General features: G+C 37.6%; 1 protein-coding gene across 9 annotated transcripts in view; it reads right to left on the minus strand.

Annotated features, from left to right (window-relative positions):
* The window catches only part of PTPRM (protein tyrosine phosphatase receptor type M), a 450,209-nt gene that overhangs the window by 17,566 nt on the left and 410,382 nt on the right, over positions 1-22,261 (minus strand). For all 9 annotated transcript variants that reach the window (XM_042870343.1, XM_042870338.1, XM_042870337.1 and 6 more), the window contains 2 exons: positions 15,452-15,549; positions 3,317-3,433 (listed from right to left, as the gene is read on the minus strand). In XM_042870343.1, the coding sequence (XP_042726277.1) occupies positions 3,317-3,433; positions 15,452-15,549 (215 nt within the window). The remainder of the gene's footprint in view (positions 1-3,316; positions 3,434-15,451; positions 15,550-22,261) is intronic.

A 22,261-nucleotide genomic window follows, 5' to 3' on the forward strand; every position in this document is an offset into this window, starting at 1 on the left:
AAGTATGATTTTCTTAGTGCTTGTATTTCCTCTTCCCCCTCTAAAAATGTAGCTGCCAGTATTTTATTCTCATTAGAAATCTGCACACCAGAGGCCATCATACATATTTCATAAGCAAACAGCAAAATTATGACATATCATCTCCAGGCTGGACTAAATGTCAATGATATTAATAACCTGTGGTTTACACTTTTTCTTCTTAAAGACGTATTTCCTGTCTTGTTCCTGTTTGCATATAAAAGGTGTAATTTTCTTTGTGTAATAAAGTAATATAAACTTCCTAATTTATTGCTAGCATGCAAGCTAAAAGAATCAGGGATTGTTAATGGTTGAGAAATCTTGGCCATGCCAGTGCAACTGGAGTGGAGTGAGCTGTGGTATATCTTGAAGCTCAGACTCAGGTCTGCTCAGGGGAATAACCATTCTCATGGCTCATGGAAACAGTGGCACAGAAAAGCTGGCAAGGAAGAAGATGAAGAGAGTGTGCAGCACTGGTGTACACTGAAGAGATCACATCCTTGCAACAGGATTGGCCTTATATTCCAAAGATCAATTTTGAAACATACTGAAGCTCAGGAGCAAAGTAATTTGTATTTTAAGGTTGTCGAAAAAATGCACTCAAATACAATTTGGTCTTTGTATTCTGAGGACTTTAGTATACGTTAGTTAACAGATTTTTCTTTGCTAATATAGGCATGGTCTCCAAATCTGTAAATAGCTGTGTGTAGGTAGACTATCCATGTCCCAAACGCTTTTATTGCCCATAACAACTGCCCACAATTTCTCAAGAAACAAAGTTTCCATTCCGAAAAGCAGTGCCATCACTACAGAAATCAGGGACCAAAAAGAATACCCTACACACATTCTTCATGATGTAGACAGTCTTGATTTCCAAGTAATTTACAAAATACAAAATGACTCTCCAAAATAATGTGTTGCACAGATAAGAATATGTACCGTGTATCTTCTGCATTAGTTTTGAGAATGCTGTCTGTCATGCTGACTGTATTTCTGTCTGTTGTTGTTGGTAACACTCAACTACTTAGAAAAGATTTTGCATCTGGGGTACTTTTATAATGAGTTTGCTTATTATACCTACACAAAAGAATGATTTTCATGTCTGTAGCTTCCCTGCTGGTTTCAAAACTCAAAATAGCAGCACAACTGCATGAATCATAAAAGCATATGCTCAGATTGGAAAGATCACATTTTTCACTCTTTCAGCTGAAATAAACAGAAAATAGTGTATATGGCTAACAAACCTTAAGATGTTAAAAAATGTAGATCTTAATCCCACAAATACTTATGGTGTTTCTGTATGTTACTATTTGTGTAAATCATCTGTGTTAACTGTTATGCTGTAATTCCAGGAACTGCTTATGTGTACAATATTGGAAAGTGTTCTCCAGCAACAGGGTGTAAATTCTCATTCAATTTTCCCTGTATTATCCCCCCACTTCTCCATAATTACTGAATAGCTATTAAAAAAAACAACAATCAATTTATCTCCAAATTAAGCAACTTCTAGATTTTATTTTAGAAGAAGGTATGAGAATGTTGATCCAAAAATAGGAAAGATGGTAAGAGGGGACCTTTGGAGGTCTCCAGCCTCTTGGCCAGAATAGGCCTTTGGCCAACACTAGAACAGTGGCTTAGTCTAGCTGAGCCCTGCAGACCTCCAAGAATGATGATTTCACAACATTCCCAAGTAAGCTGCATTGCACTACCTTACTCCTGTAGTTAAAAAGAGTTAAAATGTATGGAAAGCAGGGTAAAACCAAATGCACTCTCCTCAAACTACACTGACACTGCTTTCAGAGGCTTACAAAAAAGCTACCAACTATTAAAAAGCAGTGTCTAAATGAAACCTTTTCAGATGGAGATTTTTTTTTTTTTTTTTAAAGAAATAAAATGTTTAGCGTGTTTTAGCTCTATCTGTATTAATGCATTTATTCAAGACAGTTTGGTTATATCAACTGTAAAATCCTCTAGGTCTTTTTTTTTCCAGTCCCAGTTAAGAAGTGAAAAGCTAACATCAAAGCATGGCTTAAAATTTGCAGAATAGAAAGCAATGGGTGCCTCATCTACTTCAAAGTACAGCCACCCTTTCTCATCTGTTTATTAAAAATATCTAAATGCAAGGAAACAACAGACTTGAGCAAATTCAATGCACTATATGTACAATAGTAAACATGATACAATATTTCAGCTCATTCAAACTGCATAATTCTATAATCATTACCCTCAGGTTGCTGTATTGATGCATATTTAAGTATTAGATTGAAGAATAAAACAGGAGAAAAACAAATTCCTTTGTTACTGAGGATGTATGTACAGAGACCCTGATGGGCCATCTTTTTGGTAGTTTCATCTACCTGGCTGCAGGATTCTTTGATGCAAAAAATTAAGTTCTTCAGCACCAATTGAATACTATTTCATTGTTAGAGAGCAGCAGTATATCCCAGGTACTGCAACTAAATCAAAGGCTGTTTTCTAACACAATTAAAGATTACTCATGTAGATACTGAACCAACATTACTTCAATATGCCATTAGGAATATCAAGTCTTCTAAAGGGATCCCTTCCTCTTTGTTCTGCAACTCAAATACGTTTTAATGGATAGAATAAAAACACTTCAGTCCTTTAAAGAAACTCGTGAATAAAAATGTGAATTGACACTAAATGGCAAACACTTCCACATTAAATAACCCTGCTTGTTTTCACTTTCACTAGGTACTCTATTTACAAACTGCATGTTATCCATATGTTATAAGCTGTTTGAGAGAGCTGTAAGATCTAGTGAGCACCAAATCATAGCACTGTTTTGATAAACAGCAATGCAGTGCACTGATTGGAACTCTACATAAGATGGATTCTGCACTAAAAATGAAAATGCTTTGAAAAGACAGATTAGTTTGTTTCAAAAATGTCTCACTGCCGATCAGGAACACACTGGTCCAACAGATTCACAGCCATAGGCTTCTGAATAATGGTGCCTGCAGCCTCTGGTACAGACAGAAAATGATTGCAGTGAGCTTAAGATGGGAAAACAGCACGAATGTTTTTTTCAACTGATTGGTGGGAGGGAGGCTTCGATTTCTCGTGGGCAAGGAACATCACTTTTCTAACTCAGGCAGTGCCTAGGGCTGATGGCCTCTGAAGAAAAACACAACGTACCATAAGAGGGCGCTGGCCGTTTACTCAAAAAATTGCTACAAAAACCTCCACAACAGGACACAAATTTAACTTTCCCTTGCTGAATGTGTTATTTAAGCAGCTACCACCGTACTAAAGAAAAGTGAACGTCGATACTTACCTTTTCTACTGCAAATGTTCGAATCACATATTCAGCGAGGAGCTCTGTTTCTATTAGGGTAACTTTAATGTCTTTATATATCTCTGTGTCATCTGGCCAGTATTTGCAGCACTTAACCTTTAAAAACACAAAAGAAATTAAGGTTCATTTATTTTAGAAGGTTCATGCTGAATGTGTTCTATATTCTTTGCAGTGATTTACATTTTAAAATATGACCATGCGCCAAAGCATCACACTTTCTACACAGAAGTGATTCATATTTAAGGGACAATGGCTCTTTTTTTTTAATACAGCATTTTTGCATTGCAGGTGAGACTTGTGTTGCGATTAGTAAAGTACAGTGAATTCATATAAAGCACAAGAAATATTTATATTGTGCATAACTCAGTTACAGAAACTGCTCACTTCCTACGCTTTCCAACTGGGGGTAAATTGCAGAAGGATAACTAATGTGAAAAGCTTTTTTTTCCATACATTTTTAGGTATTGATCTCCTACCTTCTAAAATGAAAATATGTTTTTCAGATAGGATGGATCTTCTCTACTGTTAGAGAACTATCTGCTTTCTCAGATTAATTTTCCAAAGGAACTACTGTGAGGCCCAATGGCAAAACTCAACACACCAAGTCAAGTGATGAACTTTATTTCTGGGTTTTAACATGTAGATGACCCCAAACGCTATTGACAGGCTCTATATTTTGATGCAGATATTTTATGCAGTTAAGAACTTTCTCCTCCTTCTCATTTGGGTGGACAAGGTGCTGGGTGGGGAAGCTAACACATTGCTGATATATCTGTTGCATTCTGCTCTATCATGGTAATAGCTATTATTGTCATCACTGCACCTGGCCACTGTCCAGTAGTGCAGCACAGGCAAGGAGTAGCATCTGTTACACATCTGCTGCATAGCGTCTTCTCTCTTTCTCTCATTGAAAGAAAAAAATTAAACTGATCTTTCTGTACACGTAAATCTACTGCTTTGCTTAAGTATACACTTAAATTATTTGGGTCAAAAAAAAAAAAAACCAACTTCAAATTTTGAATGGAAAACTGACACACAGAAAAAAACCACATGTAGAAACCTTTGAACTTCGTGACTACTAGAGATTTTTCAAACCTATTTTCATGCCAAAATATTTGGATTACTATCATGTCTAGTCCAGTAAAATTGAATAAAAGGTAAAACTGAAGTATATGCATATAAACACACAGAGGAAACTATAAAGCGTGTCTACAAAATGACTTGTTTATATGAATTCCAGGTTCAGTATATAAAAAATTATGCAGAGATGAACCGTGTCCTGTTAGGCAGGAGAAAAGGCTTTATCACACATTGTTTCCAGTGACTAACCACCCACCACCTAGCACCCTTTCTTAGTGTCTGGACAGAAGATAGATCTTGCTACATTACACTGGCAACATTGAATGGTAACAGTTGAGTAGGTAAAAGTTGAGTAGGACAAGGTGAGTAGTTTCTTTTTTCTGACTTTTTACCAGGATAAAATTTAAATCAGAATAGAACTGAGTGAAGGGATGGAAGAATACAGCACCACATCAGGGCCCTTTTCATCTATAGAGGGTTTAGCCCAACACCCTGCTTGTGAGGTCTGCCTCACTGCCACAAAATTATGCAAGTATCCTAACAGCTTTTTCTTACTGGAAAGCTCCTAGAGAACAGACATGAAGTTCAGACAGCAATAAGCAGGGTTTTGTTTATTCCTCTGTGCTTGTCTTCAGATCTAATAACCCCATTGGTATTGGCTAAGAAAAAAAAAACTTTGTATTTTTCTTCATATTTAATCCTTTGTTCAGCACAGCTGTGAGACAATTTGCAAACACCAGTAAATAGAATTGCTTTCCACATGGAAAATCTTCAAGGTGGGACACAAGAAAAGTCACCATAGTACTCAGCACTCCTGTACCAGAGCACCACTTGGCCCCTTAGAACGCCAAAGGGCAATTCCAGGGTCCCAGTCCCTACGTCTCAGGATTGCTGGCAAGCACATATTCACATCCAGAACACATCCACCAGCTACAAGCAATGAACATCCAGTTCAAAAGCATTAAATGTTGCTGCAAGCAGGTTAGTAGCTACTATGCTATCTGTTGTTGCAGCTACTCGATATCTTTTCAGATCTTATCCTGTTTGGATAGATTTCCAAAAACTCTCTGATAGAAACTAAGCAAAACACACTGAATGCTCATTGTTTTGTCTGTTTTGTTAAAAGACAATTCACACTGTTCAGTTCCCTTAGGCCAGCAAAATGACCTTTTATGGCCACCGCCAGAAACTCTTCCAAATTCCCACCTATGACTAAAGATGATTTCTTGATTCTGCATGAAGAACAAGGCCATTCATGCTGCCTCTGGCTTGAAGTAGCCCAGTGAAAACTGTGTCTCTGGAGCTAATTGTCTTTTCCTGCATGTTCCCTTCTCCTTTCCATAGGTGGAACCTGAACCACACAAACCCAGCCAGCACACGTCTGACGGAAGCAGCTGCTGCCATGATCCTGGTAACGGCACTACTCATCTGCACGTCTCGCTGTTGCTAACTTTAGCCTTGTCTCTCTCTGATGGGTGCCTGCCATCCGCAAAACAGCTCTAGTTTAGCAAAATAAACAATTGGGGAGAAAAAAAAAAAAAAAAAAAAAAAAAAAAAGCCCTGTCTGAATTAAATTGCTCAGCCTTGATGGAAAACATGCCTGTTTCTAACTTGGTAAATCTAGACAGTCTGGATTATGAGTAAGAACTGAAAGACTGATTTAGAAGAGCACAGTAGTCCCTACCTTCTTCTCAAGTGTTGGATTTGCTTCCACCTTTTTTTAAACCTTATTTAAGATGATCCAGTGAGTAATTAGGGAAGTGCTGGGGGATGTTGCACAGAAGTTATAGCCCTCTGTGCCTCGTGCAGCTTGTGCCCACTGGGGACTTTATACTCTGTAGCACAGAGGATGTGGGGCATGGAGTAGATTAGAGCAGAGCAGAAGGATCCATGACAACACAATTTCCTGAAAACTCTCCCAAGTGGAATAGGGGCTGTAACAGCTGTGGGAAAGGTGCCAGAACTGCAGTCATAGCCACAGACCAACAGTAAATGATTCACTCAATGCAAGGAAAAAATAAATCACAACTTTTTTCTTTCTTTCTTTCCTTAAAAAAAAAAAAAAAAAAAAAAAAATTGGCTTTTTAAAATACTTTTGGCTCTTGTTCAGTTATCCTGTTGCACGTGCTGTGCTGTAGACGTGGGAACTCTATGGACTTCTGATGAGCCAAAAGTTCAGTAAATGCTTAAAGATCAGTTTCCTATCTCCTCTAAGGTTCCTCAAGTAAATACGATAGGGTCTTAAAGAAAGAAGTAGAGCAAACAGCGTGAATTAAACTCACACTTATAAATGTTTATTGGACCAAGGCCTTTATTTGTACGGGGAAAGACAATTGCAGAAAAATAGAATATGGTATTTCTCATCAAATATGAGGAACACTGCTGGTAACATATGTTTATTCATTTTTTCTTTTTAGCACAGCTTTAGCTACTGTGTCATTATGAATCTCTTTCCCTTTTTATAAACATTTGATAGATATTTTACAAAAAATCTACCAACAGAAGGTTTAGCTAAATAATTGATATATGAATCCAGAACTGAATATTAAGTGCATTAGATTTTTTTCCACAGTTGCTACCATTACAGTAAATATCGGCCACAAAGTAGAAAACATGATTTTGAAATCTCATCTGAGCAGAACTATAATTGGGAGTTTGTTCAGATACACCCCACATTTATATCTGAACACACTGCCAAAAAATACAGATGTTCATCACACGATGAGATAAAAGGGGTGATTGCCAGAGACATAATGAAAATGCTTTGGTTTAATCTATTCATCCCAAGGTACACCGTCCATTTGTTCCAAATGTTTATTTTACTAATAATTTGAGAAATCTGGAGAATATGATTATCTGCTTTGACCTCTCTCTACCCTCATCTCCCAGCAAAATAGTCCAATGTGAGAAAATAAGAATTAAAAATGAAGGTGGAAACTTGTTCTTGCTATTTCTAAATATAACAAACAATGCAGGCAGTAGACAGATAATGAACACAGATTGTGACTTCCGAAGCTGTATATTTAGCCATTTGGCAATGTGACACATCTAGCTAAAGGCACTATGAAAGCCAGGACAGTAATTCATTTACTTAGAGGTTTGGAATAGAAGGAATATTACAGAATTAATATGTGAGCTGGCTGTGAAAAATACTTTGCAGTTCCTACAGAACAGTTTAAATAACAATGATTATTCAGAGTTTCCAGTTCCCTTTGATTCTGAAATAGTCTTAGCAAAAAGGTGGTATAACTGGCTATGCACTGAAAGGATTGTCATTACTGAAGAGCAGCATTATATATTCTAATTTAAAATTAATCCCAAACTAAGTAATGATGATAAGCCAGACATAAATTTTGAAGTGAAACCTCCAGGGTATAAAATGAAACAGCCAACCGAGCTCACTGGTGAAAACTTTTAACAGGTTTTGCAGATACAGGTAGGATAACATCATATACTTTTATTTGGCTGACTTGAAATAAAGGAACATCCAATAACTGGAAGTATTTTTATTTAAATACTTTTCAAACAAAAGTGTATTGCGATGAAGAACCTTTTATTAGTTATAAACCCACCTTTGACTGAAGATAAAATCCAATTCTTTCTTTTTCATTTTGCTTTAGAGCAAGTCAGTTAATTGATCTATACTTCATTTTACGCTTTTCTAAATGAGGTATGGAAGAGAATTGAGAAATACAACATTTAAAATACTGTTTGGCACCAGCAGATGAATGGGTCTGTGCAAAAGGCAGCCAGAAGTCTTCCTGTGGTTCACAGCTCCCACAGGGTGAGAGCTCTATAGATTTTAATTGCCCAGCCTAACTTCTTTCAGCAATGACACAGAACTGATAACATTCATCACCTTCTGCTGCCCTGTGCTGCCCCAACGCTACTATCTTAGGCTGCCCAATGGATGCACTTTCATTCAGCTTCTGTCCAGAAAAGTTGGCTATCTGGATACTAACTGCTTTCCAACTGAGGGAATAAATGCAATCCCTCATTTGTTCATGAAAACTTAATATACTGTTAGTATACCATCAACCAGGAAGGTTGGGTTGATCATACTTTGGCCATAAAATGGAATTAGTCTGGGAGAATTGCTTTAGGGTAAAGGTGACCCAAGGTGAAGTTGTTTGTAGTGTTCCTGCCTTCACCTGCTAGAAAAGCAGAAGAATATGGATCACTTCTATTTCACTGCTTATGTTTAGGCAATTTTGTCTTCTGCTGGTTATCAAAAAAGACTGTATATTAGTGCACTTTAGTACAGCCCTGAAGGAAGAAAGGTAGAGCACAGAGCACATAAGAAGGGTGGTTCCATGCCAAGATGAAGAATGGCTACAGTATTAGCTGGAGCTCCTCAATGCCTGTCTTAATCCCTTACAAAACTGTGAAATCATGGGCACACTGCTCACATCTTGTGCTCTGAGAACCTGATGTGCCTGCATTGAGATGAACAGCCTGTGCAATGAATCATGCTTCTGCTCCAAGAAGAAAATCATGCTGTAAGTTAAGCTACAGAGCACTGTCAAGTTAGCTGGTTGTTTCTGACTCTAAAACCTGATCATCTGATGTCAGGTTAGAGAGCTCTACATGCTACCCTACTAGGTACAGTCAAACTGTGTACGTTTTCCCAGGATACTTCTTCTTTCACAGAAAGACTCATTCCACAAGATTGCTGAGGTGAGCAGCCCTACAGTGATGGAGCCATTTTGTTAGTCATGGCATTTCAAAATGAAACCTTGAAGACCTATTTGCAAACTGTACTTTTATTTGCATCCTACACTTCAGCAGCAAGTGAGCAGCTAGTCTAACAGAGGGGTATGTGCACTTGTGTCCTTACATCTCTTTTATTTATTTCTCAAAATGCATCACTTCTATCAGACTAATGAAGGTTAAACTTCGAACTCTCTGACGAACTCTCTTTGAGGCATAGCTCTTACTGGAAACAAGAAGCATTTAAATACTGAGATCTGAAACCATGGCTGTTGTGAGCGACATGGGACGTGCTGAACACTCGTAGTCTGATGTCCTGTTTGGTGATGTTAACATTGCTAATCCAGGGACAACTTTATTAGACAATTACAAAGAGTCCTTCCTTCTCCTTCCCAAAGAACAACAGCCATATTTTTCCCCTAAGGGCTCATCTACTGCTGCACATAATGGAATAATGCCAACTTGTTATTTCCGGCTAGAAGTCCAGAAATCTCTTTTGTTTACTAGAAGGGTACACTGAATTGAAAGATGAACAACAATTTCAATTTACAATTGTTTTCTTTACTTTCATTGATATTCTGTAATATTGTAATCTCTACTGTATCCAACAAGATACTGGAATTACAGTGAAAGTAAAACAAAACCATGAAACACATAATAATGTATTTACCTTAAGAGCAGGTCCTAGGTTTTCCAGATAAGTATGCTTAAGAATGAAAGCATTTCTAGAGGGGGAATAACAGTATTTATAAGTTTTTGAAGGTGAGACTGGAATTACATAGAGGTAAGGATGGTTTTAATACAGCAAGCTTTCTTCTTCTTATGTATAAACTATTTTTTCGTTCTTTCAGGAGAAAAGTTTAAATGAAATCTTAGTCAGTAGTATGCTTATAAACAATTTGGCACATTGCCTAGGGAGCACTAACACCAGTCTCCTGAACTAACTCCAGTGCCAGTAATTTAGCTTATCACATTTAGAGGCAATATCAATTATATAGAGTGTTCTTCCATTTATACTAAATACAAATATGCTATTTGTTGGACGTGTTAAAGAGTTGCTCTGTTTTAACCTCTGCAATATCTCTGTAATGGCTGATCTGAATCTTAAATACAGTCTGAATTCAGCTTCGTTCATTAGAGGGCTCTTCTGCATGAAGATTCTCAAAACTTTAAAATACATTAATGTGAACTTCATAATAGGTTTGTATCAAAAGAATTCTGTTTTATTCTAAGAACAGGTGGTAAGTCTATTGGGAATTTCACATGGAGTTAGTTTTCATGCTGCTGGAATTGCCTATGAAGTTTTTGTTTGGTTCTAGCAATACGTTTTAGTGAGGAGCTTTTGGGCAGGATTTTATTTTTATTTTATTTACTTTAAGACAGTTTTTCTTGGATGTCTGATGTCTGTTCATAACAGAAACATACCATAAGGAGAATCTGAAAATAATTAGGAGTTCTGGATTTTTTTTTCTTCAGGAGACACATTTGTATCTCCTTTAGAATTGTCTCTTGAACATTGAACAAGGTTGCACATCCTGAGCTCTCAAGGCCCAAGCACATATGATTGCTTAGGACTGGGACCACATAGATTCTTTCTTGTGAAGAACAACTCTTTTTGTGACAGATTTTTATCTTACAACAAAGAATGGTTTTTAACCAGCCAGCCCAAAGGAGATGCTCCTTCCCTGTCATTTTCCATTCCATTCCCTGCTACATTTTACCACTTTATGGGTCTTCTTACTGCCATGTAGACCCCACATTTTTTAAGCATGAAGAATCAAAGCCATCAACATTTTTGCAGCAAAGCAGATGATAGTGCCTTGTAGGTCAACTGCAGGTCCAGTCACACAAGCAGAGGATCAGCTAAGCTGCCAACTTTCAGTGCTCTTTCTTTTTCCCTATGCAGGTATAGCCCTGATGGCTCCAGGGTGAAAAAGTCACCCAGAGGAGGGTGAGATGGCTGTCAGGAAAGCTCAACACTCCTCGAAGATATTGGTGAGAAGCTGTTTTGGTAGTGTGAATGCACATGTGCAGGAGTAGGGGCTATTTGCCACCATACGGTGACCTTTCTTCCCTTGTTTGTCTCACATCTGTTCTGTTGTTGTCAACTTTGCCTCCTTTAAAAAAGAAAAGTCTTTTTGTGTGCTTATTAATACTATTAGCACTGGCTGTTTTCTAATTCTGGATAATAATTGAAGTGAAACTCTAATTACTGCAATTACGATGCTCCTAGGGTGAGGTTCCATTTTTTATAATTATTTCTCATAATTTTTTTTGTAAATACGTTGTTATTTTAAAAGCACGATAGACAATCATGAATCCTAGCAGTGCATTTATATATCAACCACCTCCACTGAATTTCATCAGTGCATTTCACCATTTATTAATCAGATATTACTAAATTCCTCCTGCCTCAAGCAAAAACAAGGAGTGGGAGAGAATATGACTACTGACAAATGACAAATGATGTGACGTGCCAAGTTTGATTCCTCCAGCCAAGTATCAGTACCAGTCTCAGAAGAGCAAAGATGGAATTGACAGCTAGATGGCACAACTGAATATTTTCTAAACCTTCCCAGTGATTTTTTTTTTTTTAAGGAGGAGAGAAAAGTTTCAATGCATACCACCAGTGAAACATTTCAAGAAGAAACCAAGACTTTGGCCAGTACGTGAAGACTGTGATCCTGTTTGCATCGCTTTCTACTGGAAGGGTCCAGCTATAAGAGAAGTCTCCTGGAATAAGCAAGATGTTCTCTTACGTCTCTTTTCTAACTGTACCTCTGCAAGCAGGACAAAAAGTTGCTGTCTTTTAGAGTAATCCACCATGTCATGCTAAGTCCTTCAGGAAAAGATATCTGAAAGTACACAACTGCCTACAATTGCTCCTTACTAACAGGAACATGGAGGTCTCTGTATGAATATAATCCAAAATGCATGAATGTAATCCTTTTTTTTTTTTTTTTTAAATAGCCTGTTGGCCTGTTGTCATGTTGATATATTTTTATGAGTCTTGCTTAGTCCGTGGCTTGGGAAATGTTGATTGTTGCACTAAAATACAGGTATATTACAACACTAATTACTTGTCTTTTCCTTTCTGCAGCCTTCATTGAGAGGGGAAAGTTGTTGACCACAGCCTGAAGAAGACACAGACTTTTATCTTTGTCTTTCAAGGGCTGCCTGTTTTTTTCCTTTTTTTGTAAAAGTTCTTAAGTCAACGTAGACTTAACTAAAAAATACTTCATCAGCTGTTATCAAAGAACTGTTCGTGCAACTCAGCAACGATTTTTTCTAAATGACTGTGAGACCTCATTTAGTTTTTTAATAAACAGTCACATTCTAATGAGGTCTTCATAAAACTGACTAAATATGTTTAGAAATCATTAGCTTAAATTACCAGTACAAAAGTCTCCTTAGGGAGCCCTGCAGATTTTGTGATAAGACTTCTGGCAGATGGATTGGTATAACAGCACAAGTGAGTTCTGAATTTCCACACAAGCAGTGTAAATGTGAGCGACTGGGTAACAGGCTACTGGATAAAGAGCTAAATGTCCCTCAGGTGGGTTCATTAAAGAGAGAAAACAATCAAAACACATTTCTGTGCCATTTAAATACCAGGTGCACAGCAGTCTGCAGGTGCCAGAAACACTGACAAGGGTCCCTTGCTGGAACACACAAGAGCTAAAAGGGATGCATGGTTTTGACAAGTATGCCTCAGATAATGACAGATATTGGCAGATGTACCCAGACCCTGCTGGAGGGTAATGCAGGGACTGAGTCATTTGCAGCAGGTGCTTGCATTAGGGACAGCCTCATGGTGATTCCTCCATTCGCAATTAAAACAGTCCTGATGCATAATGCTCCAGGGCAAGAAGCAAGTTCCTAGCACTGATTTAATAACTATCCAGCCAGTCCTGGTAAACAAATACACATACGCCCCCTCAATGATTAATTCATGATGGACATAAATTGTGTAGCAAACATGTTAAATAGATATTCTTCTTTTCTGAGAACATAAAGTTCTCCTTTATTTCAAATGGGTAAGAGGTCAAAAAATATGAAATAATAGGCCCCTATAAATCTTCTACCAGCTACTGCACCTGAAATAGAAAACCTCAAGGTCAGGAAGGTTACAAGGTTTGCCCTGTAGGAATGCTATCAAGAGGCCCATTTAAATCATTACTAATCAAGGTGGCACAGAGCTTGTGTTTGGGGCTGTGGGACAGATGGTGTGTTGCAATATGCCTCCTTGTTGCTGATGGTTCACGCCCTAGGAGTGGGACAGAAGCACCAATGGAGGAATGACTGCGTTGCTCTGCAGCTCATAAAATCTCATATCCCTTAGAAAGTCATTTTAATTCTGCTCTCCTATCTCACCTACGTTGGCCTCCAGAGAAACTGAACAAAGTCATTTCCACCTCTGTCAGAAGCAAGAAAACTGCAGATCTGTATCCCACTAGGACTCTTGCACCCCAAAGAAATCTCCACAGTGGCACGAACTGTTTCTCACTGGTAAAGAAATACGCTGCCTAACTGTACAGAGTGAGTAGAGGCCTCAACACTGACAGCAAGCCTGGCGTGTCTGCAGGTGGTACCTGACAGCTCACACTAATTGATGCTTTCAAATGAGGATATCAGGAAAAGAGGATGTGGCACTGTGTAGTATGCTGGTTTTGTTCTAAGGCATGTTCGTCAATCCCTTCCATCCATCCATCTCCTTTTTTAATGTGTGCTTTAGTACTTAAGAATGTCTATAAAGCTATAAAAAATTTGCTGGGATTTTAAGGCCCCTTCCGATCCAAACCATTACATGCTTTTATGATTCTTATTTGTACAAATTCATTTTGAACTTCTGAGTAGCCACCCAACTGTTTCTATCTTCCTTTTCACTCGAGGGACTGAACTTTCAAAGCAGCCTCCATGACGCTTTTTGTTTCTGCAATTAGCTGTAAATTATGTTCCTGCAGCAGGTGTTAATTGTAGTCAGAAATCCTACCTTTTTTATAGCTAAAAATAATACTCGCACCTGATCTGTTGGCAGATTTGCACACAGGTATCTAAATGTTAGAATTTATATTAGCAAGTGACCAAGGACATAAAGAAGAATAAATTCAGTTTGTAAAACTGGACTTGTTAAAGAAGACAAGATCCAGCCCTTGGACTCATACTACATTAGGAGTATTCTTTCCTAGTAGAAACACCACAGAACAGATCAGTCATTCCACCAGAATGAAATTTAGAACATGTCTCAAAACTCTGTGGCTCACACCAACATACGTGCATTTATTTCAACACAACAATAATTCAACACTACAATAGTTGCAGTAGTTGCAATAAAAGCAGTGGCTTTTTTTTTCATTTCAAATGAAAGCTTCAAAAGGAAAAAAAAACAACCAACAAACAACAGAACATTCCAGATGAAAAGTAAGACACCACTATATAGACAGAGCAGTAAATTAAAACACTCAGTTATTGATAGTTGTGAAAACAAATAAAATGTGTCTGTTCAATACTTGTTGAAAACAAAATTAGCCATAATCAGTTGAATTGGACACCTACTTTAGAAGTTGTCAAGCAAAGAAAGAAAAGTACGCATTATCAATCAGGTAACTCAAGCTTTCCTTAACTACTGAGCTCCTGAAGAAGAGCTCTTGGTCAATAGATCTGATGGAAAAGAACAAAATAATTCAGTTGGAAGAGACCTTCAAACATCATTGGATCCAACAGCCAGAGCATTTCAGGGCCAACAAAAAGTTAAAACATGTTGTAGAGGGCATTGCCCAAACATCTCTTAAACACAGAGTACCATCTACAAATGAGTAAAGTCAATTTATTTTGTTTTAGTCCAGAAGGCTTACAAGAAGAAATGCCCAAACTGGATTGATTTGAACTAACATATTGTGAAGAAGGTGCAATTTCATAGTTTAGATACTTATCAGAAATCTGTTCCAGAATAACTTCCCTTCTCCTCCTTAAAAAAGAGAAAAAAGATGACTACATATCTTGTTCTGTAACTAATTCCCTGATTTCCCCTAATAGAAAAAGTATGCACACAAAGATGTGACGCTTTCCCTCTTTGGCAGTCATTGCAAGCTGTGCTGTACAGAATACAACTTTATCAGTTACGTTCTTGTTGGGCTTCTGTTATCAAAGCCAAGCATCCAAAGCATGCTTAAAAATAATTGGTAATGAATCTCTTAGCAGAGGCAGCCATAAATATTTTATGTGCTTTACTCAGTATATAAGCATCTTGTTGGTCTGCTATTTAATTTCCAAAAGCAAACACCTTGGAAGTCTTTCATCTTTTTAAGTGCAAAAATCACTTACCCTTCCCACTTCCACGAGATTAGTAACCATGATTATGCTGGCTGTGTTCTCATGCCATACCATTCTCCAAAAGTCATATATTGTCTCCTGCATCGGTCCTGAAACAATAAATCAAAGGAAAGGTTACTTTCTTTAAGTCTCATGATTAGAAGCTTGTCCCTGGGGTAGTTTGAGAAACCACGATTATCCACATGTATTCATATCACTATCATCATATTTTTCATTTAGGGTCAATTTCTTTTCTGTCATCCCACCTATCTGCATTTAAGTATCTTTCTCCTGAAATAGTGCTCTGAAAGAAAGTTAGTTCTCCAGCATCTACGTATTTATCTCTGTAATACCCAGAAGTAGAATTATAAAAAATGGATAACATTACTCTTTCTCTTAACAATTGGATGATAACCTAGGGAAGGTGTACCTTGAATGAAATAAGCCTCTGTGGACTATGTGGCCTTTCCCAGGTTCTAATATTTTTCTTAGTATCTACTATCCATCAAATTACCCCAGCTCCTAAATTGTACTTCTTGAAGTGAAACAGAAGTTATAGTTTCTTGCTGCAGTATATCACTTCGCAAAGCAGTGGGAAAAGCAGTAAAGAACCCTAGTGTGCAACAGCAATGATGTCCTCTACTATACTTGTAGAGAAGAACAACTGAACAATTCTGAACGTTTTTGTAGATACAGGCCTTCCTCCAGTGTTGCACTGAGACTGGGTACCAGCCCACAGGAGCACAAGAAACGTCAGTGACAGAAACACAACATGTTCAGAAAAACTACATCACTCTACATATGCCTAGTACCATCTGTTTCTAGCCCATGTGTTTTCATGATGTTTTATGTGTCTACCTGACATTCAGTGTGCCATCGTGAATTGAAAACAGTGGTTTAAAAGCACTAGACCAATAAAAAGAAATGAAAAATACTATCAAGTACAACAAACTTAACATCCATATTGAATCCATTACTGAACTGCCTCACTGCAGTAAGCAATTAGCTTCCTATTTAGAGGAATACCACAAAGCAATTCCTAGGAGGGCAAATAGGTAAGTTAGTGGCATATGTGTTCCTCCAGTGAAGAAAGCATAAGTTTCAAAGCATCACAAAATCTTACACTGACAGATTTGGTTAGCTTGGCACCCAAGATTTGGTACTTTGAGCTCGCTCTGAAAATTCAGTTTTTATTCTCAAAGTCAAGAACTTAGCGAACAATGCAGTAATGTTATAGGAAAGTAGAACCCAGCTGATCAGGCAATTAGCACGTCAGTCCTAATGTAACTTCCTCAGAAGTCAAGTTAAAGAAAAACGATGATAATAGTTTTAAATACATGAATTAAAAAAAAAAATATTTTGATTTTCGGCAATTTCAAAGCATATGATCATCTATAATTTGCACAGACAATTTAGAAATGTTCTATGTTCTCCCCCTTACTTAATTTCTCTGCTTTTAGAAGTTCTACATATACAGTTAGTTTCACTGTTTTCCCTAAAGTCAGCCAACTTGTCTTTTACTTGTTTTGGTAGTTCATGTAACAGGAGATAAAGGCAGTTAAAACAATAGGAAGCTATGACTGGCAGAACACAGGAAATGTCAGAAGGTCTCAGAATAGAAGAAATAACAGAATCTAAAACTGCAGTTTCTAAATTACCAAACTCATGCTGCTGTTGTGACTTCAAAACTGGGGACCTTGTCTTTTTAATTTACAGAACAGAAGAAATGATATTTTTCAGAGATTTCATTTGGAAATATGACAGATTTAAGTTTCTCTCCATCATGTAGGAATCTACAATACACACTGCACTTCCAGGCTGGATGTGTTTCTGGGCAGCCTGATCTGGTGGTTGGCAACCCTGCGTATAGCAGGGAGGTTGAAATTAGATGATCCTTATGGTCTTTTTCAACCCTGGCCATTCTATGATTCTGTGATACTTCTCCATAAATGTCCTGGATACACACTATAGAAATACTCCAAGAAGAATTTTGGATGGTATAGCAAGATAATCAACAAACATTCCAGTGAATGTTTAACACACTTATGTTTTAATAATGTAGTTTTCTGGGCAATTAAAGTCACAATAGCGTAAGAAAAATTTTGGACCAACCACTTCTCCAGGTAAAGGGAAGGAGATGATTTCACTCACTCTAGGAAAATGCTGTCTCTGTATTACTCTTTCCTTCGTTTCAAATCTCAAACAAATATTTAGCAGAATTACTATTGTTATCAGCTTTGAAGGAATGTAGCCAAAAACAGAAGAAGGGAGAGGCAATTTTCCACTGAGTAAAGGAGTCTGCAAGTTCGTAACACACTTCTAAGATTATTTTAGCTTGATTAAGGACAAATTATAACAACTCAATTGCTTCAAGAATCCTGATCCACAGCCTGGTTTAATAAAGAAAATCTAAATGGTTCCACTGCATTGTGTTTCTGCAGGATTGTAATGTTTCAAGATTGTTCATTTGAGTATGTTTTTGGTAAAGCTATAAAAAGGGGAGAAAAAATCCTCTGCCTACACGCCTATACAGCCCAGTTACTTTCCCCTTTTAAGAAGCCAGAACCTTTGAGAAACAAACGGACAATGTAAGAAGTTTCTCTACTTGTTACTCCAGGCAGTTTCCTTTCCTACAGATTCACTTGAAATTGGAGACTGTTGGGCCCTATTTTGTCATTTCCTTCTGACAGCACTGGGAGAACTGGCAACAATTTACTCCTGTTTTTTTCTCCCAAAGTCAGCATAATTTGTCTTGTGATTAAAGATTCCTGTGCTTCAGATCCTGAAATTGCAAATCCCAACAGAAAAGCGATGCTAAACGCTGCTTTCTTCCTAAATATTTTGAGTTTGTCATTCTACATACAAGAGAAAAAAGATAACAGATTATGAGAAAATAAAATCTTTAAAAAAAGACACAGCACTTTTCAGGCCAGAGAATGAGCAAGTTTTTGTTCCGTCTTACAGAATGTCCTGTTTTGCAGTGTTGAGTATGCTCTTTCTGACCTTGCTATCTGAATGATAAAACAATGAAAATTAAAAGCGCTTGACAGGACTTCATACTTCCCTGCAAGTTTTTTCAAGCGTTTTCTCACCTTTCCCCTCCAATTCTTTTATCCAGCCTTCAAACTTCTTTCACATTCAGGACATTGAAAGGAAAAAAAAAAAAAAACAACAACCCAAAAACCTACTTTAGAGTCTCAGAATGTAATTTTTTTCTATCCCATTTTTCTTTTCTTCTTGGCATTTTTGAAATTATTTTCTGACATACGAATAAATTATTACTTGTCTCCAGCCAGTATTGAAAAGCATTGGAGGCTATGTAGGTTTGGAGGATTTATTGTCATGAAGAACTGAACAGTTTGATTCTGGAGACTCATAGTAGGGAGAGAAAGAGCCTATAATTGTTCTAAGCATCAACTTAACAGATGTGTGCACAATAGGCAGGAAGGTTGTTCTCAGCAGTTGCCCTCTTGTGGGAGGGAAAGGTCTGAGGAGAAGGCACTGCACTGCCTAACAGTAAGCCTGTGGTACACCCCATTAGTTACACAATATAGTAGTTGGTATCAAAAATTGCTGCTGTGAAAAAAGAAATCAACAACATACTGCCAAAGATGAAAAGCAAAGGAAAATAAGAAAAAGAAATCAGCCTCCCAGACCCCCAGGTAATTAAATACATTATTGAAAAAAACAACCCTCAAAAGTAATGATCAGCAGAATATATCACAACCTTTAGTTGTAATACTAGTAGTTGTTAAGTTGCTGCTTTGGGAATGCCAGCATGTTAGGAAATGGAAAATCACACAGCTTCTAAGAATGGATTAAACTCTTAAAAAGCTGCTTCTGCCCACAGAGCTTTCTGGAGCCTCTTCTACTTCGTGTTCACTTCTAACAACTGGCATTGCTACTGTGGTGTTTGATCATTTTAAATACTATGAACCAGCCTAGGATACTGAAAAATAGTGAAAACCTGTAGGAAAAAGACAGCAGAAACATAAAGAAAGAAGTAAAACCTGAATCCTGAAATGTTCTCAGCACTTAATCGGACTAGGGCTTGTAAACATATGGGTAATTTTTCATTTTCTAGAAAAGCAAACAGTTTAGCAAACAAATAGCTTCCAAAACCTTCTTCTAGCACAGAATGTCCAATCTACAACATAATGCTTGGTCCACTTGAGACCAAACTGAATGACAGTGAAATGGTTTAGCGGGCATGGTGGTGAAGGGTCAACACTTGGACTAGATGATCTTAGTGGTCTTTTCCAACCTTAATGATTCTGTGATAGCTATCGTGGCTAGAAATTTGCCAAAAACGGACAGATTCCTTCAATTTCCACAGGCTCTCCAGCACTGGGCAGAGGTAGTCACATGTGCTCATAGAGGAAATGGAGCACATAGAGCACATGCTCATAGAGGAAATGGACTCTGAATGCATGACTCATGTCTGCAAGAGCAGACATCTACCTGATCTTCAGAAGAGTTTAATAAACCTACATGGGTACATAGTGATAGGACACTTTTTTTAAACTAAAAGAAAGGATATTTAGAGTAGACATTGGGGGAAATTTTTCACAGAAAAGGTGATGAGGTGCTGGCACAGGCTGCCAAGAGAAGTTTCGGATGCCCTATCCCCAAAGGTGTTCAAGGCAAGTTGGACGGGGCTCTAGGCAAATTGATCTAACACCTGATTTAGGATCTGGCAACCCTGCCCACAGCAGGGGCATGATTTTTGAGGCCCCTTCTAACCCAAGCTATTCTATGATTCTATGAAACCTATTTCCAGTGAGTATCAGCTCCCATCCCATGTGAGTATGTGGTTGTGGAATGGTCCACTCATTTAGAGGTTACAGCAAGTTACAGCTGCAATGAGAACTGTCATCACATGGTACTGAAGTCAGACTTGCTCCTTGCCACTGTGATGACCTACAGACTTGGCACTCACGGACAACAGGCTGATGTGCCTATAGAGAGAGAGCTGCATGTTAGCTCTCAATCCTCACAGTCCCTTCAAAATGAACTTGAGGTGCAGTGAAATTTTTCTTATTAATAAATCTTATTGTGTGGCAAAAATAAGAAAAGCCACAAAGGAATGATTAAACTTGCAAATACATTGCTAAAAAATCCCAAACCCATTATGCGGCACAAATCACTCAACATACATATGAAAGTGAAAAAGCAAAGGTAAATAAACAAAAAATAATTACTAAGAGAACAGAGTACAACTAATAGATTAAAAAATTCAAGAATGCTCTTTTTCCTAATGAATCCCTTTAAATGGGACAAACCAGCTGTTAGTAAGGTAACTAAGAGAGAATTTCACAGCAGGAAGCAAAATTATAGGGTTACTAATGCTCTGCCAATCCAGTGATCTGATTATGTGTAAGTACATGCTATTTGCTCTTTTAGCTGTGCTAGAATTTGGAGCTAAGAGCAAAAAACTCCCTGTCAGAAAAAAAAAAAAAGTTTTGTAAAAACTGCAGTTAAATGCTGTTTTAAACTACAAATATCATTGACTGCAGGCAAAGGACATCTCCCATACCTGAAATGCATTGTCTTCCCTATTTAACAGGGCAACATGCCTAACATTTTACCAACAGGAATTTACAGGCACATTGTTACACAATAAGGTTTGCATGAGCACTCAGCTCTGTCAGCTGCCCAGTAACCTCATGGGAAGTTCTTCAGTGGTTGGCAGCTATAAAAACCTGTGGACACATTTACGTAACTAGGTGTAGACTAAGGTGCATAAAACCAGGTCCCACTTTTTCATGTGGTAAAAATAAAGAAGCCTTCTTTTTGAAATAGCCAGCGTAATGAAAAAGGAAAGTGACAAATCATGGTTGTGCTGATTTAGTTGAAAGAATCACACCAACTAGCAAGATAAACCACCTGTTCAGTCTCATCTCTGCCCTCCCCAGAAGAGTGAGATTCTCAGTGGAAAATACTCAGTTACTGATAGCCTGGTTTGTCAAGAAGAGTCTTTACCATGGACTTCTTAAATATATATGCTATCATGTATTTTACTTTCACTCATCTTTCCAAGTGTTCCTAAGGGTTAGTGCCTCTATGGAAGCTAGCAAAGGCCAGATTAAAGCTCTACTACCCAACCTTAAAAAACTCAGGCAGTGATGACGAGCTCTTTCTACAATAACTTCTCAAAGAAGTTGTATGCATTTGTTCTCTAACAAAAGTGATACACTTGAATGGACTTCAATAATTTTTAAAGTCCTATATCGAAGTATGTTTTTATAGGCACTGTATATATGCTCCTACCAATACTGTGGATAAATTTTAGATCTGAGATAAAACTGTGACTGAGATATTAATAAATCCTATAGGCTCATGATTCTTCAACAGCTACCAAATACACACAGATCAGACTTCTGTATTTTAAGGTGTCAGTAAAAAAAATGATGGGGAAAAAAAAAGTCATATTACCTTCTAATGCTTTAATTTGAGTCCTCACCAATCTGCTTAAGAAACCCAAAACAGTGGAGAGGGTAAAACATACCCCAAAGCAATGTATCTATTCACAGCCACAAGTCTTCTGTAGGCAAGTTGCTGTAAGAATTAGCATAATAAAAGGCAACATACATTTGTACTGGCAGAATTCAGCCATAAATGCTTCACTGTTATTTATTAATTGCCAGTTTCTATCTGCCATACTTCAGTATTTATTGTTGTTTGTCACTTCTGTGTATCCCAGCTCCATTTTGTGCACTGAAGAATCTCAATGAAATTAAACAAAACCCTGCAATGAGCTGAAGAAATACATTCTCACTTTTATGACTTTATCTGATTTATAGCATTGGTACAGACTGTGAT

Source organism: Lagopus leucura, unplaced genomic scaffold (assembly GCF_019238085.1).
Source record: "Lagopus leucura isolate 7727_CA_CO unplaced genomic scaffold, USGS_WTPT01 Super-Scaffold_100002, whole genome shotgun sequence".
Taxonomy (NCBI): domain Eukaryota; kingdom Metazoa; phylum Chordata; class Aves; order Galliformes; family Phasianidae; genus Lagopus; species Lagopus leucura.